We start from the raw sequence: 25,985 nt of genomic DNA, 5'->3' as shown, positions 1-25,985 counted from the left end.
GTAACCAGGCAAGAACTAACAGGAAATCAATGTATCCAGCCACCTATCCTACATCAATACAGTGTCTCACTTTCTTGCCATAAGGCTGCTCATCTTGCTGTCTTTCTCCTCCTTCTGTCTCTCTCCTTTTTTTTCTGTCTCGTTCTGTCTCTGCAGTGTGCTTCTTTGAAAGCCACGGCATCTCTATTTTAAGGACTTCTTTTGTTTCTCTGCTTTGTATTCAAATGATCAGGCTCACACAGGCAGGGGGATGCGGCTCAGAAGACAAGTGGGATGGTGGGAGAGGAGGGATGAGAGTGAGTGGCGAGCCGGCTTTTGGAGTCAGGTTTCTCCCTAACCAGATCTTTAAGAGGTGATGACAGCTGGAGGAATGCACCGCTAATTCCCCTAACGCTGGTCACGTGACCTCGGGGCTCTGTTACCTTCCAGAGCAATTTGAACGGTCTGGGTGGTCAGGGGAGAGAAAAATGTGCATCTACAAGGTGTCTGTTATATACTGCATACGCACACTATGATTTGATTTCATTCAGAAGCAGTGTGTGTTTGCAGGAACTCGAGTTTGCTACCGTACCCGGGAACCAGACGGTGTGGCTGTGTGTGGCCTTCCCTCGTGGCCAGAGTAGACCATACCTCCCAGCAACAATGAGTACAGCAAGTGACACATTTCTGTCTCTCTTGTAACGCAAAGTGGGCCAGTTGGTTTGCAGTAGAGTGAGCTGTGTTTGACTTACAGGACTTGTCATAGCGGATAGCCTCTTCTTACAACAAATCTCTTTTCCTTGCAGTAAGAGTTGTGGTAAAGAACCTGGACGCCAGCATATGTTTGCTTGTTCCCTGGTGCTTTGTTACTAAGCAGCGTGCAGGTATTGACACTCATTTCGACAACTTAATCCTTCTCAGCCTCGTGTTTACAGTACAGTAAGGCTCTGTTCCTTTAGCTCTCTGTTGTTGACAACTGTTACTGTAAAAATAAGATGAGCGCACTGAAAGCTGCACAATGATCTAACATGTTCTCATTAAACCTTTGGTGGATCCATCATTACCAACATCATTACCAACAGACCTGACAGTACTTTATTTGCTGTGGTGAAAATCGAAGATTTCCAAAGATGTCACGATGAATTTAATGCAATGGTTTGGCCATTTCAAACATAGCATAATTGATTTTAATATTTCCCTAAATCTGTGTGTCTTCAGGTTCAGGGAGGTGCAGAAATAAGCAGATAAAGAATTATACTGTATGTGATACTGGCAAACTTAAAAAAAAAAAAAAAAAAAAAAAAAAGCTCACATAAAACTTTTTTTTTTTTTTCTGGAAATAGATTTTGGAAATAGATTTTTTATATCGTTTTTTCATGGAAATGCCATTCACCTCCATTAATTTGGTTTGGAGGCAAAAATCCCAGATTCCAAAACCATGGACCAATTAAGCCAAAACTATAAGCAGGACCAGACACTGCAAGAGATCAGTGAAGAAATATGTTCTGTGTTAACTGAACCAACCCACTGAGGGTGTCCTCAGAGGAAATGTTGGGAACATTCAGGTTCAGGGGGTTGAGGGATTGGTTTTGGATATGAAGTACAGCAACAAAAATGAAGAACCAGATCCATCTCTACTTATACCTACAGTATATGCATGCAGTGCAATTTATTGTTGACATAGAGTATATATGCATTCTGTAGATTCAGCATTTCACAGCTCCTCACATGCACACAGATTTATGAAGGCACTGTTTTAGCTGCACTTGATTGTCGGGTGTGATTGATGAGCTGTCTCATTCAGCCCCTGAGCTGCAGTCTCAAGATATAGAGGCTGCACACCGCACACACATTTGATGGCCTTTTATAAGATTGTCTGAGATGGCAGATAGAGTCACTCCCGTAGGTCGGAGCTGTGTACTGAGGATAACTATATACAAGAGCTGTCTCTCTCTATGTCTCTGTCTCTCTCCTACGCATTTGCACACACTGTTTTTCTCCTCTGTCTTGTTATTCTCTGTCTCGCTCTCTCTCTCCCGATCACATGCGCTCACACTCACACCTCCACTTGCAGAGAAACAAACGCACAAACAGACGGCGGGTTATGGCACATGGCATTTGTATACATGCGTTGGGTTTGAAGGTCGGCTGACGAGGCGTTGATGGAGAAGAAAGTCTCCGCTGACAGGCCACAAAGGCAGCGTGGCACCGGGCAGAATGGGCAGCGGGGGCTCACAGCAGAGGAGGGAGAGTAAACTGTAAACCGACACTTAGGCTGAATGGAGTTGTTTGTCACTGTGGGTAGCAATTACTTGGACTGGCCTGGCTTTGAGTAAACTCCCTGATCAGAAGGGTGCCCCTCTGCCAGGCCGGGAGAGGGAGAGGGAGAGGGAGAGGGAGGGGGGCCGGGGGCCGTGTTGATACATTCTGCGGCCTGGTCCTCGTGTTTGAACACACTCAGGCCAAGCTTCCACCTGTTGACTCTTCCCCGTGTCTGTGTTTGTGCAGGCAGCACTAAAAGCACCAGCAGCTCCAACTTAACAGCTCAGATTAACATAGTCACAGGTTACTGAGATGTGCAGATAAGGCATGGCACCGGGTCGTGTATAGTGCTACAGCAGCGCTCATTGTACCTGCTGCAGCTTCACACAGGATGCAGTACAGCAGCTGCAGAAAGAGGAACTAGCGCAGGCTTTCCTATCACTGGGGAGAAATCCACATGGGTGACTTCATAGAAAAACAGATAACTTCAGCAGAAATAGAAATAACTGCACTAACAAAAGACAGTTGTCATTGACCAGCATGTAGAAGCAGATTTCTAATTCTGTTATGTGAGAAAGTTGAAGAGTTCATCGTTGGATGTAACAAACCTTCTTTAATCTTTTTAACTTTAATGTACCAGAAAGTAAAATAAAACTTAGGTCCCAGCATTCATTTACTTAATGAAAGGTGCAAACAAAGGGGATTTTTCATCAGATATATTGATTACCAGTGAGATGTGTGTTTGTCCCCTCTCTAGTCAGTTACCTTAAGACGTCCATCTTATCACAGGTTTGCCTCAAGCCCATTCTTTTCAGTTGCACCACGACTGAGAGAGCAAATATGAAGCAGTCGAGTGTGAACGAAGGGTACAGTAAGCTGCGTGGGAGAATTTGCACTGTGATCTTGACATCCACGCATCAGTGAAACTTGTGGGCGCAGGGAGGACAGCTTTTGAAAATGTCAGTTCCTCTTTCTATATATACCCCCTGTCAGCCCCCATCCCCTATGCTTTGTCACTCTTTTATTTCATTTTCACACCGCTTGTGCTGTGTTTTGATATTTGGTGTTGAGCTGTCCAAAGGCAGATGAAATTTCTTTGACGGGCACTCAGTATCTGTTTCACTTCTGTTACAGTAAATCTCGAGGCCTCAGAGTCTTTTTTCACTGCTGCTGTCCCTCATTTATTTGTGTCATGTCACAGGAACATTTTGCCTTTGACACAGGGAATCAAACCTAACCTAACCTAAAACTCAGAAGATACTAATACTGTATAACTATAATAGCTGGGTTTACACTACCGTTGCAAATTGCTAATGATATATCAGCTCTGTATATGGTATCACTTACCAATCGGGGACTTTATTCAGGCCCGGGTTACTTTCCATAATCACTACCCAGAGCAACCCTGGAGACATGATTTCCTGGTAGCCTTCATAATATACATGACGTTTACTTTGCCGCATATAAAGACAGTGGCGCTTATTAATGCTTCAGCACCATGGAAAAGGAAAAGATAATGAGAGTGTGTTGCAAGGCTGAAATTGAGAACTAAATGGGGAGAGAGTGGCTGCGAAGAAGGAATAGTGCATTTCTGTGTGTCTCAGAGAAAAAGAGAGGAATAGAAAAAAGAGAGGCAGAGAAGCCCCTCAAGATAAAAAAAAAGGAAAAAAAGATGCTGAGTGAAACAGAGGGTGGTCAGTCTTTCAGTGTTTTACAGGATCAGATATCACATCTGCTGAGGATACAAATCGATTGGCATTAACAAAAGACTAGCATGCTCGACTCCATTAGCTGGCTGGTTGGTTGCATGTCTAAGATCGCGCTCCACCAGCTGTATTGTATCTGTTTATGTGACAATAGATGGACAAAGTTCTTGTTTATTTTGCTACATTGGGTATATGCTGACACACTACTAGACCTGGTTGTTGAACCTCAATACTTTTGAGTACCAACTGAATTGTCTTTGATCAGATATTTCCCGATTGAATCCATCACTTCATTTTAAACTTAATTTTATCCAGGAGAAGTTCTCGTGTGTTCAGCTAGTTTAAGGCATTAAACTCAAAGTTGGAATATTTTGTTATTTTGAAGCCTGCGCTAGCAGCTCTAGGCTAAAAGGATCCTCCACCGATTTATCACATCAAAGTCTGTTTTCCAGTCTTGGGGAGTAATAAAAAGCAAACTGTTTAAGGCCTTTTGTGACTATAGAGCCTACCGCTACAAGTGATGTCATTTTAGTGAGTATCAGCTGGGACTGAGGACTACAACTCTGAAAAGGAAAATCTTAGTCTTAGAAAGAGGTGAAGTTGCCAGACCTGTAGCCTGCTGCTCATATCTGCTTGAGGCTAGCAGCTCAAACCTATGTTAACTCAAGGCTACATTAGTCGCCACTAGCATGAGTATCTCCAAACTGTTGGTGGTCACTTTGCATTGTGGGCATGTAGGTGCTAGGTTTTTACAAGGAAGAAGAATGAGTTGAATAAAAACGATAATATCTCTGGTTCTGCATCGATTTTGAAACTTGATTTTTTAAAACTGTCCATTGTGAGTCTGACAATGTTATAGGATTATTCTTATAAGCACAGCGGTGCTTTGAGCTAAATAACATCAGCAGGGCAACTTACTTGCAATGACAGTGCTAACATGTTGATGTTAAGCAGGTATGATCTTTAGCATTAGCAACATTTGCTAATCAGCAGTAAATCCAGTGTGCAGTTGAGGCTGATGGGAATGCCATTATGCATCATTTTCAAGTGGCCATGAATTGAAATGCTTACCTAATGCTGGAGCTAGATGAAAAGTCAGGGAATCACCAAGTAATTACATTTAATCCTTAAGGAGAACATGAATGTGTGTACCACATTTCATGTAAATCCACTCGATCGTAGTAGACCACCTAACCGGCACTGCCGCCCCATGATTAAAAACAAGGTACAAAAGTTTACAGTCTTCAAAAACTGTTTTTGTATCAGTATTGGAGCACAGGTATCACATCAGCACCAGTATCAAAAATATTTAGTCATTCCTCAGCTCTACAGTATACAGTATATGACATTAAATGCAAAATGATCACTTCCCTGCTCAATAACACACACTCTTTAGTGTGTGGACACTTTACCGGTGCCAGCCAGTCAAGTCCATCAACAGATGTTCCACTTCTCATGGTCTTTAATCAAAACCAGTGTTGAAGCTGCACCTTGGGAGGGGTTAAACTCTATGTCACAGGATAAGATGTGTTTAAGTTTTATGTAAGTTTTATTTTGAGGTGGATTGCGCGAAAGAAGTGATGATCCAGTTACATTTACCCGAGTAATGACTGGATTTAGTGGTTTGACATGCTGGTCCCAGAAGACTCAGCCCACTTTGTTAGATGGATGTCTTCTTTGCCCCCAGTCTTTTTTTCCAGATAAATGCAAACAGGTAGAGCAGCAATGAGCCACAGTGGCTTTTATACACTAGGTGGGCTCCCCATTTTAAATGGATCTTGTTTCTATCATAATACCACAGTCATTTGGACAGAGGGGGGTCAGTTTACAAGACCACACGTCTGAAATAATCTTCCCCTTAGAACAGAGGGAACCTTCTCTGAATACTCCCATATTTGCCCATTTTACTGCCTGTGTCTGCAGTTTATGGGATGAAAGTCCAAAAATATGTCATCTGTATGGTTGTCTGTAAATGCGCAAACCACTCATTTGGTCTAAATTATAGTCTGTGGCTGTTCCAAAACAACATGAAGTTTCTTATAAAGCATGATGTTTGCATTTTAGGTGTTGCTTGCCTCTGCATTATATTTTGTATGTAGGTGTGTGTTATATACATGAAATTGCCTCATGTGACCATACCACAGGGGAGCCCTTGTTTTCATTTACTGTAAATGAGAACAGCTTTGCATAATGTGAGCATGACATGCTTGGGGCCAGTGAGTAGCATATGGTTACCAGTTATTGTAGCATCATGAAAGCTTGCCTTCACACCATCACAATTGTTGCATTTCCTATTTTGATCAAAGTCTTCAAAAATATTATCCTCTCTGTTTTTGCTTGCAAGGCTGTTCAACTTAACACCTCGTATCTCTCTCTAGCTTCTAACCAGACTGTGAGTCTGCAGCCCTTTCCCCGGCCTTGCTAATCGTTACGTCTGTGTAGAGCAACTTTCCTGTCAATCATCGCCACAGTGGCAGTTTTGTTCCCAAGCCTCTGCTCCCCCCACCACCTTCCCGTCAGAACCCCTCAGTCTGAGGAACAGAGGACAAAGGGATGACGGATGGGTGAAGGTCCCTCACAGGGAAGTACAGTATAGAAGGTGTGTGCTGTAAAGGGTGACAATGAGCACATTCAGGCAGACACAATACAGTGCCTCGGCCAGTGAAGCCAGCAGCCTGTGAGAGTAGCCCAGCATCAGGCCAGCACAGTCCCCTGCAGCAGTCAGCCAGCAGGCGCACGGGGCCAGGGGTAATCACCAAGTCGTGAACAACACTCCTATTGACTGGAACCAAATAAAATAAGAGAGGAAACACAGAGCAGAGGCGAGAGAATAGGGGGACATCGGGACAATATAGGAACAGCACATAAGAAGAGGAGAGGTTAAACAAAAATTAGAGATTTGATAGAGAGTAAATAAGCAGGTGTATAATAGAGGAGGTTGAAAAAAGAAAAAGCAGTTAGAGACAGAGAGAACCATCTTTTCCTTTTCATCCTGTCATCTGGCTGTGAGTCCCAGCAGGCCACCACGTGTCGCTGGCCTGTGAGGATCCATGTTCCCTCTGCCTGCCTTCTGATCAGTAGCCCAGCCATCCGCTCATTCTATGTGCCGGCTCGTCACTGTGTGAGTGTGTTTATTTTAGAGTGTGTGACTCACACTTCCTGTGCTCTGCCAGTGAGGCAAAGCTCTATGGAACAGCAGGACCTCCGTTCATTCTCAATTCTCTCTTTCTCTTTCTGTTTCTCTCCCTCTCTCTCGTGTTGCACTGCTGATAGGCCTAGCCTGAGTTCTGCGTAATGCGGGGGCTTGCTTGAATGGATGCCACTCTGGAATTCATTTACAGATGCAGCACAGTGGCACTCTGGCTGGAACTGGAAGGTGTACGTAAAGAGACATATTCATAGAGGATTTTATTTTCCCCCTTCAAGCACCACTACTATGAGACAAGTTTGCTGATAAGGAGGTGATAATTGCAAGGTATCGCCTGCAGGGTTCTGTGTTGCACGGGAAAGCCCCGTGTAAGACCTGTTTGTAATCCTATCTATCGGCAATGTGCCACCGCCACTGAATGTGTGTGAGTTAAAGAAGCAGCAGCAGACGTTCCCCTTCCTGAATGTGTAGGTGCATGTCTTTGGTTTCACTGTCCTGGTTTGTCATGCACTTTGATTGCATTGGCAATAAGAAATATAGCAACCGATGCTGTTACTTTGGTTTTAGAGACGATGATGGGTTGTTTTTTTTTCAAGATGTTACTTACGCTACGAGATTATGAGTCAGTTTTTAGTGTCTTCCAGCTAACACATCTTACTCCTCCTCCCCTTACATTTGCACAGTGGAAACATTCATTTAGTGTCTTCCTCTCTCCCTCTCTCTCCATCATTCCTTTTTTTGCCTCACCCCCAGCCTCTCTCTCTCTCTCTCTCTCTCTCTCTCTCTCTCTCTCTCTCTCTCTCTCTCTCTCCCTCTCTCTCGGCAACACACCCACTCAAACAGTCATATCCGCTCTCACTCTCTGGCTCTCCCTACTTGTCTCACAGTGCCTGTGAAGCGTCTCTGAGGGGGAAGACCAGACTGCTCTGTCAGGTAATCTAAACTCTGTCTGTTTCTCTCCCTCCCTCTGCACCTCCCTCCCCTCACTCTCTGTCTTCCTCTCTCTGCGTTCTTCTCGCCCCTCAATCTTCTCCCCCTTCTCTTTCCCTCCTTATTATTACTTTACTTGTCAGGTAAAGCGAATTAGTCATGTAGTTATTGCAGCTGTGTCCTAGTTGTTGGGAAGTGTGTATACATTTGATTTATTTTTATTGTAAAAGTTGCCATTTGGTACATTGTAATCTAGTACCTTAGCACCCAGAGGAGTATTTTGTTAATTAAAGGCTTTAAGTTTGTCTCTTATGTCAGTGTCAAAGACTCTTTCTCACTGGTTTAAGGACAACATACCTGAGATGTTTTAGCATCTCAGAGGGTATCATTGAACTGTATGGACATTTAAAGACTCTGTGTATATGACACCTATTGCATGTCTTTCCTGGTAGTTGGATCCCTCAGAGTTTATGGAGAATTAGTGATATTTGTCCCTTATTGGACTAGAGGGTCCGAGGCCAGAGTTCCTCTCCAATCACAGGTAAAGTCCTCTGAGAGAAATTTTGTGCTGTCTAACTAAGTGATCACAAAACAGATCATATCCATCTGTGAAGTTCCTGGACACAAAAACCCGGCAACCTGTAATTTAGTCGAAGTGGTGGTCAGTTTTGTTTTTTCAGTTGATTATGTCACTAAAGGGGCAGATTGTCCGCTGCCAGGGGTATTATTAAAAACTGCGAGTACAATCTTCTCCTGCCGCCGAGGTGTGCATTAAACCTGCTCTGCCATGCCACTCGTGTTTGATTTAAAGGCCGGTTATTGACCTGCAGTGCACTGGCTTGTGTTTAATCAAAGTGAACACTGCGATGCTTGTGAACTGCCAATCTTATCAAAGCCCTGTGAAATCCTTCTCTACACCGTCTCACCTCAGAGGTACAGCGATCCCGATGCATCCTGCACAGAGCTGAGAGAGAGTGAGTGAGAGCTTTGGTATGTGGTGTTTTTTCAGACGGCGTCCTCCTTGGCGCGCGGCATACTACTGACAGCAGTGATATTCCTGGGTGAGTGTGAGTCTTGGCCTCTGAGGTTTTATGCTCTATCTAGCGTCTTGTACTGTTGTCTGGATTTCTTTTTTCAGTCATTTAACAAACCAAACAGTTTCTCCCCATGGTTCTGTGATTGGTTAATGTTGCTGTCTAGGATTTGGGGCCTGAGTTTGATTGACAGCTCTGTTTTCTTGGTGGTGCTCACACGGGCAAGACTGTTAACTTTCTATGTACCGTATACTTTGAGAATGCCTCAAAGCCTCTTCTACAGTATCAAATGTTGTACTGCTGTTGCGGTTCAAGCTGTCGCAGGCAGCACTGTATGTATTCATCTGCTGTGACATCAACACCCGTTGTCACTCAAAGGGGGTTAAATGTCAAGGGTCATGCCAGCCTGTCAATGGATGCATGCAGACGCCAAGCATTTCCCCTCTTCACTTCCTGCTGCCAGTGTGCGTCTGTAGTCAGAGAGGATGCTGGGAGATAAATTTAGACCTCCAGCTCCCTCTCCATCTGCCGTTGCTCAGAGTAGGCTGGTTTCCATGGGAACTTGCACCAGGCTACCGCCAGTAAGAGAGAATGGGGAGGGAGAGATGTCTGTGTGTTTGGGATGGGGTGGGGTGGGGGGGGTACAGTATGACAGCAGATTTTTTAAAAAGCACTTAAGAGGGTTTATCTGTTCTCAGGGCACAAGCTAATTTAATGTTTAGCCCATATTTTTTATCCGTCATTACCAGCTGCATGAATACGTCTGGGTATTGATGAGGAAATGAACGCTAACTCTGCCGGCCACACTCTCCTGTGCATGATAATGAAGTTTCAACTGTAAAACTGCTGCAAAGCTCCTGTGCTACTTATTGAGCAGGAGCTGAGCTAAATGTTTGTTTTATGGAATTTACACTTTTAGAAGTATAACGGCTGGGCTTAATAGACACAGCCAAGATGATGGAGAAGGAGACTGTGTGTGTGTGTGTGTGTGTGTGTGTGTGTGTGTGTGTGTGTGTGTGTGTGTGTGTGTGTGTGCGCGCGTGTGCGTGCGTGTGTATGTGTGAGAGAAGGAGATGGAGTGTGAGCTCTAACGTGTGTCAGGGCTCCCTTGGGTACTTGCATCAGTGCCTGTTTCTGCTGACAGAGCCCCTTTGCATGTTCACACACACACACACACACACACACACACACACACACTCCATTCCTCACTCATCCTGTCTTCTTCTCTCGATGGACCTGTTGTTAATCACATTTTAGGCACAGACACCAGAAAGTAGTTCACACAACAAATCACTGCATACACCATGAGACTGTTGTGTGAATTATCATACATTGGTCCAAGGCCGACTGCGGGGGGGGGGGGCTGGGGGGTGTCTTTGGGGTTTTGATCTGACACCTCCCATCAAAAACAACATAACACCGTATAACAGCTGCATCAGTGGCTTCCTGCTCACACCTATGTCTAAAATTAGAGCAGGGTGAAGAACGCCCTCTTCAATAAGGCTAGACTCATTTACATAACCTGTGTGTATCACCCAAGGTCTTATAATGTTCACTTGTAAGCAACTGATTCCTGGAGGTGTGTATTTAAGCCCATCGTGCATTGAAGCGCTGTATGTGATATGCACCACTGATAATAAGTCATCCCTCGTGGAATGCGGATGATGAGAAAGGAAAACCCCTCGTCAAACAGCAGGAGGATCGTCTGAGTGGAACCAGGGTGGGTCACCTCAGGGCACTGCAGCTGATTGGCTGGTCAGGGCTGTCAGAGTAGATTTTGCTGCTGTGTGTTGGTGGGTATTGCTCTGGGGAGAGTAGTACTGTACACTGTATGTGTGCTGTAGGGTGTGCGTGTGTGTGTTTTGGCTTAATGTAGGCTAGACTCTGGCATTCCTTTCCCTCATCTTCCTGGCAAGGCCCTGACTGTGTGTTTCCCCGCTCAGAGCTGGCAGTCTAGACTGCCATGAATAATGTAAGCAGTGCTCTCCCTCAACCTTAAAACCTTCTAATCGCCCTGTTTAAGGGCTGCATCAGCAGCTATGCCAGAGATCATTAAACTTACACTCTGATAACCAACTACATGAACAAAGACATTTATTACAGAGGGGCTGAGGAGGACAATTTGTCTTGCTCTTTGTACTTTCCTTCCTGCTCAGTCCTTCTGTTTTCTATGCACAGCATCATCCTTCTTCAACAGCCAGACCCCACTCGCTTTTTACCCATCTTTACCCACACCTACTCGTCTTTTATCTACAATTTTTATTGTCATGTCGCTTTTCTCTCTAAAATTCAAGTGTGTGAGGAACAACACTCTTCAGACAGGATCTGAAGTTTCTCTTCTGTAAACTCCATTCCCTCCTGATCTAACTTTTCCACATGTAACTGCAGAGTAATGTGTGTCTCTCTGGCTCGACAGCTCACGACAGAGAAGTCTTTAGCTGCCGCCACATACAAAAGTCTTCCTGTACAGCTGAGAAGGTGGAAGACAGACAGCTGAAAACAGAGAAGTGAATTTTAATGGTGTTGATTCAGTTTGTTATGCTGCCTAATTGCTGAGTGGTGATGGTATAAGTCTGCTGTAATCAAAGCGCTGGTCTGCTCGGGGGAAACACACACTAAACAGATGATCGGCCCCGAACAGATGTGGAGGAATGTGGAGATGGAGCCGGGAATATGTCAAGTTGTTTCCGAGAGGAAGAGTGATTCTCTTTCCTTTTTTTTCCCACTGTAAACTGGCTCTAATGAAGGCTGACTGTGCAGAGTTTTTTTTTAGACATATGGAGAGAGCAAGTGTGGCTCATTAAAAAAAAAAAAAAAACTGTCACTGCTGCCTTGCCACCATTGGCACCTTGAGCTGCAGTCTTCTGCTGGGCCTGTTTATTCAGCCACTGGATCACTGCTTCAGTCTTTTCTCTCTACCCCACCTCGGCTAACTTCATCCTGCACTCTCTCTTACTCATACTTCAAATGTAGATATCTAATATTTTAGCCCATCTATGCATTTTCTCTCTCTGCAGCAGGGCATAGTATTAGAAGTCCCCCCCCCTCTTGTTGTCTTCTCTCCTGGTATGTTCCTAGAGCTGTCAGAGGTGGTGCACGCTGTCTACACCATCACAGCTGTGAGGTGAACATACAAGGTGTCCTCCTTCAGTGAGCGCTGATATCCAGAGTCTGACAGAGTCGGGGGGTTGCGAGCAGACGATGATTGATACTCTGGATGAGCCTGTGCTGGGACTGTCAGCGGTTGGGCATGGCTGCTCAGTGAAAATGTTATGATTGGCCCCATCCATTCCCAGAATATGTTTTGATTGGCTGCGGTACAAGAATCCCGTGTCTCGAGTTGAGAGAGAGTGCAGGATTTGTAGTAAGTGGGAAATATTACAGAACATACATCTTGATAAAAGAAGAGATTTCATTGCATCCTCGTCTCTAAGTCTTCATGATGATCAGCTGGACTCATAAAAACAGCTTTCTAGCAGTGTGTGAGTGGCCAATATTGCAATAGATTTTGATAAAGGGTTTCACAGTACCCTTTCACAACAGGCAAGTGACCACTTTCGTCTTGGCCCCCTCATAAACACTGCACCCTGGTGGCTGTATAACAGCAGAGTGTGAGGGGTGTAGGCTGAGACCACGTTGCTGTCAAGTCCTCTTATCCACTAGAAAACAGCTCCCCTCCATCTACCCCCTTTAGCTTTAGTGCCAGATCAGATAAGCATAGGCTATATTCCCAGCATTTGTTATGACTACTTGCCCTGACACTGTGGTCTCCTCTGTTGGTGCCTGTGCTGTGGATGTTGCCCGGCTGGCCCTGAGCTGCTCTGACTCCTGCAGAGTTGGCCAGTCATGGGTCAGAATCGAGTCACATATGTCTGTTTCGAGTGGAAGTCTTGATTTGAAATGGAGCTTTTAATTTTATGTGTTTATACAGTATGTGGGCACACACCAGATGATCACAATGTCATTTCAAAGTGTTACAATAACAAGATTATCTGTACCTAACATTTCATAATAGATTTGAAATGAGTTGAAGCCAGGACAGATGAGAGCACTAACATGTTGCTGATGCAGTTACCTTGCTAATGTTCTCATGACAACAATGACGTCATTCAACACTACACCAAGAAATGTAACCCTGTTTATCATAGTAAGATATGTGGGATCAGTTTTTGAAGAGAGTTTGATAAATGGACACTAATGATTTTTGCCTTCTACTTTACCAATGTAATTCTTTCCCAGACTGTATGGGAAAGGCCTGTTTTCAAAAAACCCTGGATCTCAAGAAGTCTATGTCATCTTCACAAGGTCCTGTGTGTTTTCTGTTTCTGAGTATGCAGTAATGAGCCCTGAGGTTGGCTGAAGTCAGCAGAGCAGGACCTTTCTTTATTATATATCTTTTTTTTTTTTGTTTCTTTTTTCAAGAAAAAACTTTGTATTTCTGTTTCTATTAGTGCAGAGTGATGAGGAAAAAATGAGAACTTGGGGATATTTTACAGCCCTTTGCCATAGCTCTTTGTGACAAAACCTTTTTTAGAGAATCTAAAACATGTATTAATATGTTTCCACTTTAATGACTCAGTGCTTCCTTGTTTTTCCTCTGTGTTCCTTTAGACCCATTCAGAAGCTGAACGGCTAACACTCTTGACAACCAACAAAGGAGATGGAGAAAAGACCTTGGGAGGGCTGTTAGAATGGCTGAGGCTGGACAGAAGCAGAGCTGCTTTGTACAGAGAAATGATCCATGTTTACCTGCATCCATGCAGCTCCAGGGCACCTTTTAATGATGCCTCACTTGGTCCTCTTGAATAACTTTTGGCCCACACTGCGAAAGGCCCTCCGTTTTGATTTACAATTCAGTCTGTTCCCCTGACTCTGACCTCTCTGCTGTCATGCGGTTAGCCCCATGAGGCTCCAAGAGCCCTTCCTTGCGTGTCTGTGAGGCCTCCTCCCCACTCTATGGAGGCTGAGCCCAGCCATCCGGCTGATGAGGAGCGCTCTGGAAGGCAAGAGCAGCAGCATGTGACAGCTGAATCCTCACTAGGATCTTGTCCACCTCAGCAGCCCCAGCAGCCTCCTAATCCTCGTCCTGTGCACAGAGCCTTGGGCCGCCTGCAAAATCGCCAGCCCAAACGCACTGACCTTCTGCTTCGGTTACAGCAGCAGCAAGCGGTAGCATGGCAGCAATCAGACAACCCAGGTCCCTCAGGAGGCAGCTTCTTCTCTTCAGCTTCCTCGTCAACTTCATCCCTCCGCTCTACTTCCTCCACCCGGGGTGAGCATGGTCATGGGGTCCCATCTCAGTCCAGCCAAGAGGGCCAAGAAGGGGTCAGCTCACCCAGAAAAGGGGAGAAAAAACCCCAAAAACCAGGGAAATATGTGTGCACTTATTGTGGCCGTCCATGTGCCAAGCCAAGCGTTCTTCAGAAACACATTCGCTCTCATACCGGAGAAAGACCCTACCCTTGTGCCCCTTGTGGCTTTTCTTTCAAGACCAAGAGCAACCTGTACAAGCACCGCAAGTCCCATGCCCATCGCATTAAAGCGGGCCTGGCGTCCAGTCGTGATGAGCCCAGTTTGAGTGGACCAGAGGGCAGTGGCGTTGGAGAAGACCCTGAAGAACACACAGAGGGAGAAAGCACTGAGTCTGAGGAGGAGACGGGCCGACACAGAAAGTCCTCCTCCAAGGAGATGTTGGGCCATCCGAGGAAAGGTGGTAAGGAAGCACTGGGAGGCCCAGAGGAGACCCAGAGGCCTGAAGACTCCCAGGCTGTCAAGCAAAGACTGGCACTGAGGCTTAGTGAAAGGAAACGTGGACCCATGGCTTCTCCAGATGACCCTCCGTCCTCCCTCTCCACCTCATCGTCTTCTCTAGGCCCGGGCAGTAAAGGCAGCACAGAGTCTGGCTACTTTTCCGGATCAGGCAGCACTGACTTGTCCCAAGTTAGCCCTCCCAGTGCCAGTGCCAAAACCTACGCAGAAATTATTCTAGGGAAATATGGAAGACTGGGAGGGCAGCAGCGCAGTCCTCATCAGCAGCAGCCTCATTCTTCACTTTCCTCATCCTCAGGAACGGAGGAAAAAAGCATTCCTTTCGCTGTGCCCAAAACCCAAGTAATAGAACACATCACGAAGCTCATCACTATCAATGAAGCAGTAGTAGATACCAGTGAGATTGACAGTGTAAAGCCCCGTCGCTCCTCTCTGTCCAGGAAGAGCAGCATGGAGTCACCTAAATTTAGCGCCCCTAAAGATACCTACACCTTCGATCCCAAAGGAGAAGCCCCCGGACCCAGTGGTTTGCGGCACCTCCACAATCCTGAGGCAGATCCAGCAGGTACCCAGGAGCTGTCATCAGTGCCTCTGCTCAGAAGCCACTCAATGCCATCATCTACCAGCCAAGGAGAGCCCTCCACCTCTGGCACCATGTCTCCTAGAGGTTACCGTCTCTGCCAGTCATTCGATGAACAGCAAGCAGTGGTAGCAGAGATGAGGGTTGGCCATGCCCAGCGTATGCTGAGGCGCCAACCTGCCATAGAAGTCCCGCTGGGAGCTGAGGTAATGCTGGAGGAGTCCGGTCCCACCTCCTCCTCCTCCTCCTCCTCCTCAGCCAGAGGTCCTGAACTAGCCAGGCAGCCGCAGCAACAGCAGCAGCAGCAGCAGCAGCAGCAAAAGACTTCCAGCCTGTTTGAATGTGAAGCATGTAGGGCTCGCTTCCAACATAGTGAAGGCTACGAGGCCCACAAGGGCATCTGCCCAGGACAGCAAAAACTGGAACAAGAGAGTGGGGATGTGAGGAAAACATGCAGGGAGGATCGCCCACAGATGATGATGCACTACAAGTTCCGGGCACTGGCCATGGCTGTTAGGAAGAGGAGGAAAGAGGAGAGCCTGGAGGAGGACCCTCCCAGCCCAGGGTCTGTAGCCATATCAGGCAGCTCTGCAGGCCTCATTCCAGTGCCAAGCAGACCGGAGCACAGCCAGGCCCTCTCAGGTTTGTTTATGTATCCCTGCAATAGCAGATAAAATTATTACCCTATCCTGTGTGAGCAGGTCATTTCATCATTCAAAAGCAGCACACCACTATAATATAATGATAGATTTGTTGTGTTTGTGCTGTACGTTTCTAGGTGTTTCTTCACAGACTGAGCCAAAACAACAGCAGCAGCAGGACAGGAAGGGCGTGTCCGTCATCCAACACACAAGCTCTTTTGAGAAGCAGGAGAGTATATCCATGGAAAGTCAAGAACCAGACCTCAGAGAGAGTCAGCAAACAAAACAACCCGAGCCAAAACCATCACCCTCTACATCTCGCCTCATCCGCCAGCCAAACATCCAAGTGCCAGAGATCCTCGTTACTGTGGAGCCTGATGCTGACATGCCATCTGTGTCACCGCCGGTGACAGCATCCTCTTCCAAGGTACATGCTTATTTTTAGTATTCCGTAGTATTTGGGTGTGTATTTTCGCACGTTTTTGTACAATTGACTGCCTTGCTTGAATGCCGTTCAACATCCATTGATTTTTTTTTTTTCAATATCCTAAGAAACAGTTGAGAAGTCAATGTCCTTTTATATTAGACAGGATGTTATTTATACATTTATACAGAATTTAATGAGTAAACTATTTATCTATCCTAGGAGGCAGAGAGAGTGGAGGAGTTCCAGTGGCCTCAGCGTAGCCAAACTCTGGCCCAGCTCCCTGCAGAGAAGCTGCCACCAAAGAAGAAGAGACTCCGCCTGGCAGAAGCAGCCCAGTCCTCTGGGGAGTCTAGCTTTGAGTCTGTGTCTTTGTCTCGCAGCCCCAGTCAAGAGAGCAACATCTCACACACTTCAAGCCTTTCCGCTTCTTTTGAAGACCCAGCAAGATCAGAGCCTGCCATCTGGGCCATCAGTAGCCAAAGCTCCCAGATGCTGATGGTGCCAACCGTTTCCCACCAACACCACCAAAGCCACAAGGAGATGAGGCGCTCAGCCTCAGAGCAGGCCCCGGCCAGCCCCCAGCAAACAGAGCAGATCTCAGAGACCAGAAGTAAATCCTTTGACTATGGTTCCCTGTCGCCTCAGCAGTCTACATCCTCCTGGAAAGAAAGGAGAAAGTGTCTCCTTGTGAAGCATGCCACCTTAGGGGAACCTGAGCAGGAGGAGGGGGCCAGCATGAGTCAGTTGTCCAGAGCAGAGAGTCCAAAGCCTGGTCCTTCCCGTGCCATCCTTCCTCCTCTTTATTCAACCGAGGCAAGCCCCCGGTTCAGCCTGGAAGCCACAGGGAAAGCCTTGCAGCTGTTACAGCCGCAAATCTTCCCTCCCCGTCACGATGTGCTCCCTTTGCAGCCCAGAGGCCAGCAAGCATTCACCCCGGGATCGCTATCCCAGCTACTCCCTGTCACCACAGCCATCACTGAAGTACTGTCCACCCAGATCATCCACAGAGCCTTCTTACATTCACAGTCAGGACCTCCACATATACAAATACACCCAGCGCAGATCCACATGGCAGAACAGTTGGGATTACCACTCCATCAGCTTCCAGCTTTAGTTCCTCTCCAGTTCTCTTCCAGGACTAGAGCTGGTCAGGCTCTATACTTACCTGTTCCTTCAAGACTTACCGCACATCTTCCTTCCCCTCCCACTACAGAGAGCAGACCCTCCATATCTTCCATATCTTCTGAACTTAGCCACCAATCCCTTGTAAGAATCTCCTACCACCACCCACAGCCGGTCATTGCCACATGCCTGGCACAACTTACACCAGTAGTGTCCCTTGTGGTGCCAGTGCGCCTACAGACCCATATACCTACCTATGCCAGTGCCATGTATACCACCCTGTCCCAGATCCTGGCCTCCACCCACTCACAGGAACCCATTTCATGCACAGCTATGGTCATCATGGGCCAGGTGGAGCGGGAAAAGCTGCAAAGGTCCTACCTGAAGGTCCCTTCTCCAGACATCATTCTTCCCCTGTCTCTGCCTGCCGAGCTGGCCTCAGGTTCTGGAGAGGGATACGGTCCACTGGGGGCTGGAGGAAGTAAACGGATGCTTTCTCCTGCGGCCAGTCTGGAACTCAGCACAGAGGCTCAGCGTCAACAGAAAAGGGTAAAAGAGGAAGAGGAGGGGGAGCAGCATAAGGCAGGAGAGGAGGAGGAGGAGGAGGAGGATGTAGAAGAGAAGGTAAGAGAGGAGGAACAAAGTAAAGACACTGGGAGAAAACTGGAAGAGGGAGAGAAGAAACAGCCAGAGAGGGCAGAGGGGACAACTGTGAAAGAGGAGGGGGAGCAGGAGCAAGTACCAAGGAAACATAACAGGGAGGAAAAGGAGAAGGAGGGGGAGGAGGGGAAGGAGTCGACTGAGAAGACAAGTCAAAAAAAGGAAGAGGTGCCAGTTGTGGAGGAGGGGGTTGAGAGACCAAGCACCCCTTCATACCCCAGCCTCCACACCTCCACCTCAGTCAACTGGTGCTACCTGAACTATGTCAAACCTAACCCATCTGCCCAGAGGGACCCCCGCACCTCAGTTTATTCTACCTGGAGCGTCAGCGCTCACAACCCCAACTTGCCGGGGCTCAGCACTAAGGTGGTCCTGTCTCTACTGTGCTCCAAACAAAAGCACAGCACAGAGACATACACCATGGCCACGGCCCCAACCCTGGCCAAAGGCAAACTGTCCCTTGCAACTAGCGGGACCCCACGTGTGTCAGAGGTAAACATAACCACAGTACACCCTCACTGAATTTATTACTTAATCTAGACCACTCTTTTAAAGAGACACTAAATGTCGCTCGAATGTTATTCTGTTATCCTTTTTAACTAATATGTGGATTTTACTCATAACCACATTAATATGCTTAAAGGGGAACTCCACCTATTTTACTATTTTACACTGTTTGCAGGTCTTAGGGATTACTACTGGATATGTGGAAAAGGTTCCAGAGGGAGCTGTGCAAAATATGATAAACTGCCTCAAGTGGCAGACATCTTGAGGGGACATCACTTGAGGCAGCATTGGTTGGGGCTTAAAACTACAAATTTGAAAATGAACAAAAATCTGATCTGGGCGTGTGGAGTTAGAAAGAAGAGCTTACCAGACCGCCGTAGCCTGCTCCTCATCTCTGCTTGAGGCTACAGGCTCCAGGCTACCGGCTTAATAAATCCAAATCTCTGACCAAACTGTCAGAGGCAGAGTTGCATTGTGGGTAACAATAATGACAATATCTCTGGCTCTGCTGCATCGATTTTGAATCTTTTTTTTTTCGATGGAGAACTCTTTAACAGGAAGACGGTTAAGATTTTATTTTAAGTTGTTTTGAATTTTTATGTGTGTCTTGAGTGTAGGTACATGCCACCCCACCCAGCACCGTCACTGAAGTAAAGGAACAGCAGCAGCAGCCTGAGAAGGAGAACAAAGAGATGAGAGAAGAGGAAGGACCCTCCACCTCCAAACAGGGCGATCCCTCTCGTGTTCGCATCTTTGAAGGCGGGTAAGAACCAGGAGAGTGATGCTGAGAAAACGCACCTCTTGTAATTCAAAATTCAATATTTGGGAATGTGCCTCATTACACAAGTAATCTGTCTTTCTGTCACAAACCAATGCCTGATGACATCAAAAACAGAAACTATGGAGAGCTGACAAGAGAGCTGCACAGAGAATTACAGTAACAGATGGGAGGCAGTGGTGCCCGCAGGGACTTCATTTGTACCTGCAGCCAAGCTTTTTCCTCTTAGTGCTGGCATGGATGTCTGTGTTTTAGAAGTGCTAAGAGACAGAGAGAAAGAGAGAGAGAGAGTGTGTGTGTGTGTGTGTGAAAGAGAGAGGGGGGGGGGGTTGTCTCCACTTTCACTTTGTGAGACTCTCATTAATACCTGTTTTTACAGTTACATGAGTTACTGAGAAGTCAAAGAGGTACAGTTTGAAGCAATGTGCGAGTAAACAGAACCATAGTCATGACTGTCATGTCATTTGTGTGTTGTCTTCAAACCTCCACATGTTTGTACACATCACTGTGTACACGTATTTGTGCTTTCCATGAATGTGTGACTGATCTTTTCTCCAGAGCAGCCTGTCTTCTTCTTCTCTCCCAGGTTTACTGGGTTTAGAGCTGGAAGATTCCCCCAGCAGCTCACTTTGTGTAGAACTGTTCATACTGAAGAAATCGCAGAAACAGGGGAAAAAAAATATGGAAATGGTACAGAAGTAATTAATGAGAATTATAATGGAAGAACACCTTTTGAGGGACATGGAAAATGTTTTATAAAGTTATTAATGAGGTGATAATACAGATTTTTAGGGTAATGTTTTGCTGGTGTGTGTGTGTGTGTGTGTGTGTGTGTGTGTGTGTGTGTGTGTGTGTGTGTGTGTGTGTGTGTGTGTGTGTGTGTGTGTGTGTTTGTGTGTGTGTGTGTGTGTGTGTCTGTAGTTGCGCTTGTGCGTCAACACTTGCACATTAAGGCCTGCGTTTTGTGTTTATGTGCGCACAGATTGAGTTGAATGAGTTGTCTGCTTAACAGTAGATAAGGCACTAATTACCAGTCTTTATCATTTGCAGACACACATTGCACACATTCAGGAAGTGCATTTTTCATCACAGCCTACAGCTTTCTCCCCTCTACCCCTCGTCTATCTCCATCATACCACCCTTCTCCTTCTATTGGCTCTGCGTGTTTCACTCTGGCAGCTCTTCCAGTTTTACTTACCCATGTGTTATTTTCTCTTCATTCCCTCTCAGCCTCCCCTGTGTACCTGTGCCCCTTGATGTCCTGCTGTATTTTCTCCATGCATGCAAATAAGCACAGCTACTCACTCGACAACACAGCTGAATGTTTTGTACCCTGACTCTGTTAGGACTCATTATCCCTACCTCCCTTTTGTCAACACTTTGAAACCATGACTGTGTGCCACTCATTTTATACTGGAGAACAAGCGACACTTTTTAAAAAAAATGTATTTATTTTTTTCATGGATATGCACCATGTAGCTCTGTTTTTGTTCCAAATGACTTGCACGATTTCATCCCGATCCAATTTCCTTTACGAAAGAAGGGTGCAGGGGTCTCTAGAGTTTATTACTATCACACAGCTAAAGAAACAGATATGGGATCAAGGCAGCTTTTTTCTCAATAACACGCATCTCAGCAATTAAGGAAGCATAGCTGTTCCTTCTTGGCGGCAGCAAAAGTCTGTGGAACGTGAGCTTTAATCCCTGTTTGTGAGCTGAACTGTCTCCTGCTATATTCTGTTAAAACATGCAGATTGATTTCCATGGTGGAAGTGGTCAGCACTGCCGATTTGTCATAACACTTAGACCACACTTGTGAAATGGGCATTGAGTGTAAAGCATGTGTCAAAAAGATGAAAATATAATATTCCTCTCTGTCCAAATTGTGAAGTATGTTTCAGTACTGGCGATGTTGTCTTTTAATGTTATTCAGTTGTTTCTTCTTTGAAATTCAATGGCCTTATGAATCCATCTCAGCCTGCTTGGAAGTGGTATTCTCTCCACCAATCTGCCGCGCCGGCCGTAAAGCTACAGTACAAGCAGGGACAGATTGACGGTTGAGTTTACCGAGAGACGCGCTGCTGATTTAATGCTCCATGTGTGAAGTGCAACTCCTGCCTTGTTTTTCCTGAGATGTGGATGGGTATTTTTAGCTGTAGCAAGAAATACATGCCAATAAACAGTAGCCAGCCCCCTGAATGAATACAACATAATGCCACTGTTGAGACTGTTTTACAGTTGTGTAGCAGTTTGTTATGATTTGCTGTTGCTGGTTCTGTTACACAACAGGGAGCATTCACAGCGTATGTGGTGCATATCCTGTAATTAAACACAGTCAGCACACATTGGATATTTACCATTCAGAATGGATTGTACATTTCTTCATGAGTATTGAGAGCAGATTGAGTTTTTCATAGAGGACAATTCATTCGGATATAAAACGTCTGTGGTCCACTGTGTCCACAAATAACCTTTTGGTAAACATCAAGATTGAGTATAAACAATGTTTTTATAGACTAGAACTAAATGTGTTGCTTGATTTTTATATATAGTGTCTATTTTAGGTTGTTGGCCATAGCCAGGCTTCCCTTCCCCCTCTTTAGCTGCTGCTGTTGTTGGCAGGGCTACCCGATCACAGCAGAATAGCTGGTATTCTCTGTGTGCCCAGGGTGTAGTGGAGGGAACAGCCCAGGAACTCAGTGCTGCTGGGGTTTTGGTGGGGCTTCCCCAACCCGCCTCCATAAAGAGAGCCTTGTTTCCCAGCTTCTCTCTCTCTCTCTCTCTCTCTCTCTCTTTCTGTGTGTGTGTGTGTGTGTGTGTGTCCTGGGTGCGTGTGTATGCATATATTTGTCCTGCACACAGACCCACATCCTCATTCAACCTTTTCAGTTAAAGCTGCACTAATCAATTTTTTTTTTTTTACAATAGGGCAAATGACTGTGTTATGTGTAAGCGGCAGCCTTGCATTTCCCCTCAGCTCCTCAGAGTGTTTAACGTCTCGTGGTGCATTGTTTTGGTTTTTCACGTCACAAATTCCACTGTCATCAACCTTATTTCCTCCAGCTACATACAGTTGTTTTCAGGGAAAAACCTCTGCAAAACCACCGTATGTTACCCACCCACCACCCAACAGCAGACAGTAACCGTTCACATCTAGCTGTGGAGCATTCAGCAGCTAAAGAGGCTGATATTTTTGGTTGTGCAGACCGAGAAGCTTAGCTTTTGTGCATTCAGCTGCTAAATTCTACCATGCAGTAAAATCAGTGGTCTATATGGAAGCAACCCTAAATTGTGATTTTGCGGCAGCCAAACCTCTTATCTTTCGGTGTCTTTCTGCTCTCTCTTAGGTACAAATCCAATGAAGAGTATGTTTATGTGCGAGGCCGTGGCAGGGGAAAGTACATATGTGGAGAATGTGGCATCCGCTGTAAGAAGCCCAGCATGCTAAAAAAGCACATTCGAACACACACTGATGTCCGTCCGTACATTTGCAAACACTGCAACTTTGCCTTCAAAACCAAAGGTAAGGGAATGACTTACAAGTTACTTAAAACATGAATTTTGTTGTCATCTATGTTATACCCAGTGATCACATTTTACCTCTGTTGGTGAATTATCTTCATTTTCCTTGCCCTGTGTAAGTCAAGAGCAATTGTAATGTGCTTTTCTTGTTCCTTCCCAGGAAACCTTACTAAACACATGAAGTCAAAGGCTCATGGGAAAAAATGCCAGGCAATGGGAGTATCTGAGTCATCACTGGACGAGCCAGAGAGCGAGGAAACAGGTACTTACGAAGGGGATGGGGAGGAAATCTTACATATTTCCCTACCACTGCAGAGAAATATTGGTACACAGCAGGATGAACTTCTGCCTATGAAGAATTGTAGTTGCTCAGCACTGACAGCTTATGCAACACCATGTTCTATTCTTCTCCCTTTGGCCTTGCATAAGAAAGAGTATACAATTTTTTAAGTTAAATAAATGAAGAATACAGAGCATGTAGCTGCAGCAGTTTGGCAAGTTTACCTTGTCCTCAGGATGATGTTGCTGGCATATGACAATACTCATTCCAATACTTGCCCCCGCCCCCGTCAAAGCCAGCCACCTCACGATCTCCTCCCTAACCTTCCTCTTCTACCCCTCCCCTTGCCGTCTCTTTCTTGCTGACAGACTACACTCATCTCAGCCAAGGACGCGCCATTTAAACCGTCTTTCCATTCACAAGGCTGTGGAGATAGTTTGTGAATAGAGGCATGGTGCTATTCAATTAAATTCCGGTCTTTTCATCCTCAATCTATTTATAACATTGGTTTGATGGGTGGTGGGTGAGGTTTGTCAGAAAGATAAAGTATGCTGTCCTAATCCTTTCTGCTTGTTCCTGAAAATTGTTCCGTCAATGTGTTTTCGACTGTCTCTTAACGTGAGAATTTTTTTCACTTTGTACATTCGGCACAGGAGTTTCATTATATGGATGTAGACAGATAAAACCTAAAGGATGTGTGTGTTTGTCTGTGTCTGCACAAACAGCAGGCAGTGATGAACGTGTGTGTGGCTCAGAGGAGCAGGAGGAACATCAATTTTCCGACGTGGAGGAGTCTGAGGACGATGATGACAATGATGACGATGATGATGAGGAAGAGGAGTCTGCATCCCATGATGACCCACCATCCTCCTGTTCGTCAGACACCCACATATCAACAGGAGGACGTTCCAGCTGCAGTAGGCACTCTCAGCAGGGCACCCCTGACCCTGAGCCCCCTCCAGGCCCCAGTCCCAGCCCATGTCAGGAGCGTTCCCCGAGGGGAATTTGGCCAAGCAGACGAGCCGCCTCTCCAGGCAGCAGGAGAGCACTGTTCTCCCGGCGGGGCTGGAAGGCCTCACCAAGAGCCTTCTCCCCCAGTAGTGAGAGCTGCTCTCCCAGCCGCAGCCTCTCCCCTCGTCTGGAACTGTCCTCGCCCATCCACAGCCTTTCCCCCAGGACTGAGCTGTCCTCACCAAGTCGACATGTCTCACCCTCCCCTGAAAGAGGACCATCTCCTATCAGACCCCTTTCTCCTCTTCGTCCCATTTCGCCCAGCTGCTACCGGTCATCACAAGCCCGGACCCCCCCCTTGCCACTCGGGTTACAGCATAGAACCGCTGGATACCTGCCTTGGGAGAGTCCCAGTACAAAGGGTAGTCATGTCAAACCGGTGAGTCTGTTTTATTATAGGTCTGCATAGATTCGTGAATCAGACAGGAACCACTGCACTTTCCTCCTAGGAGGATCTCAGTGTAAAGTACCTTGTGTACTGGCAGAGCAAGTCCATAAAATGTAATGATGAAGTCTTTGCTCCCCCTACAGGAGAAAAGTGGTACAGCAGGTGAAGGGCCAACATTAACAGAAGCCAGCTTGTTTCCACCTGCTTTTCGTCTTTCTACCTGTGAGGGTTATCCTGGCCACCAAGCAGCAGACAACATCTTCAGCCATCTTCCCATGCACTCCCAACAAGCCAAGGTCCCCTATCTGATGATCCCCATCGGAGGAATCCAAATGGTACAGGCCAGACCCAGGTCCCACCCTACCACCCCATCATCCCCAACATCTCCCCCCATGGAGGGGCCATCACTGGCCAGGTTTGAATCATACTGGGGCGGGACCCCCAGAACTCAAGGGCTTAGGACTCCTGGAGACCACTGGTCAGAGCACCAGGCAGCAGGAACCAGCCAGTCAGGGCGGTGCGGTCTCAGCACAGCACTAACACGTTCCAAACCGGAGTTGGAGACCACAGACTCAAAGCAATATGGCAGCTCACATAGCTCCGCACACACCCACAGGTCTGCTACTGAGACCACCGAGCGCTGCGTCAGAGACAGTCGTTGGAGAGCAGCCCTCAGTCGAGCAGCCCCCGTAGCCTCGCATGTCATTGGACAGCAGCCAGAGGGGGAGGAGCCACCATCTGGTAATGATCTGGTGGAGGAAGGAGCTAAAGGAGACTCAGCCAGAACAGACCAGAGTACTTAACAGTGTCTACACCTTGATGCATCATGCATCCCATTTTGCTTTATTGGTTGCTACACTAGTCTTGTTTTTTATTGCTTTGTTTTTATACAGTTTTCAATACTATTGTTAACTTAAATGTTTGTTCCTTGGCAACATTCAGGTTTGTTATAAAAATGCACTTTTTTCTTTGTGAAAATAATGTTTCTGTAAATCTATATAAATAAATTCTACATATACGTATATATGTATATGTGTCTACATATATATGTATATATATATGTGTGTGTGTGTGTGTGTGTGTGTGTGTATATATACAGTGTATATACATATATACATATATATTCATATACACACATATATATGTCTATATGTATGTATATATATATATATATATATGTACACACATATATTTATACACACACACCAATATATAATATCCCATTTACTTGAATGGGAAAGC

The 25,985-nt window shown here is 46.1% G+C and overlaps 1 protein-coding gene across 5 annotated transcripts in view; it reads left to right on the top strand.

Moving 5' to 3' along the window:
• Positions 1-25,985, top strand: part of LOC111232880 (transcription factor HIVEP3-like) — a 49,713-nt gene that overhangs the window by 12,822 nt on the left and 10,906 nt on the right. For 2 of the 5 annotated variants that reach the window (XM_022760557.1, XM_022760558.1), the window contains exons 2-9: positions 13,671-16,050; positions 16,187-16,476; positions 16,696-18,750; positions 19,383-19,528; positions 22,890-23,065; positions 23,225-23,326; positions 23,998-24,734; positions 24,887-25,728. In XM_022760557.1, the coding sequence (XP_022616278.1) occupies positions 14,016-16,050; positions 16,187-16,476; positions 16,696-18,750; positions 19,383-19,528; positions 22,890-23,065; positions 23,225-23,326; positions 23,998-24,734; positions 24,887-25,546 (6,201 nt within the window). In that variant the 5' untranslated portion in view covers positions 13,671-14,015 and the 3' untranslated portion in view covers positions 25,547-25,728. Of the gene's footprint in view, positions 1-7,988; positions 8,029-13,670; positions 16,051-16,186; positions 16,477-16,695; positions 18,751-19,382; positions 19,529-22,889; positions 23,066-23,224; positions 23,327-23,997; positions 24,735-24,886; positions 25,729-25,985 lie in introns of those variants that run through there. The other 3 variants (XM_022760559.1, XM_022760560.1, XM_022760561.1) reach the window with 3 other exon arrangements.

The sequence above is a fragment of the Seriola dumerili genome, unplaced genomic scaffold (genome assembly GCF_002260705.1).
Source record: "Seriola dumerili isolate Sdu_G_001 unplaced genomic scaffold, Sdu_1.0 BDQW01000341.1, whole genome shotgun sequence".
NCBI lineage: Eukaryota > Metazoa > Chordata > Actinopteri > Carangiformes > Carangidae > Seriola > Seriola dumerili.
The sequence above is the reverse complement of the archived record's forward strand: the minus strand, read 5'-3'. Positions and strand labels throughout refer to the sequence as shown.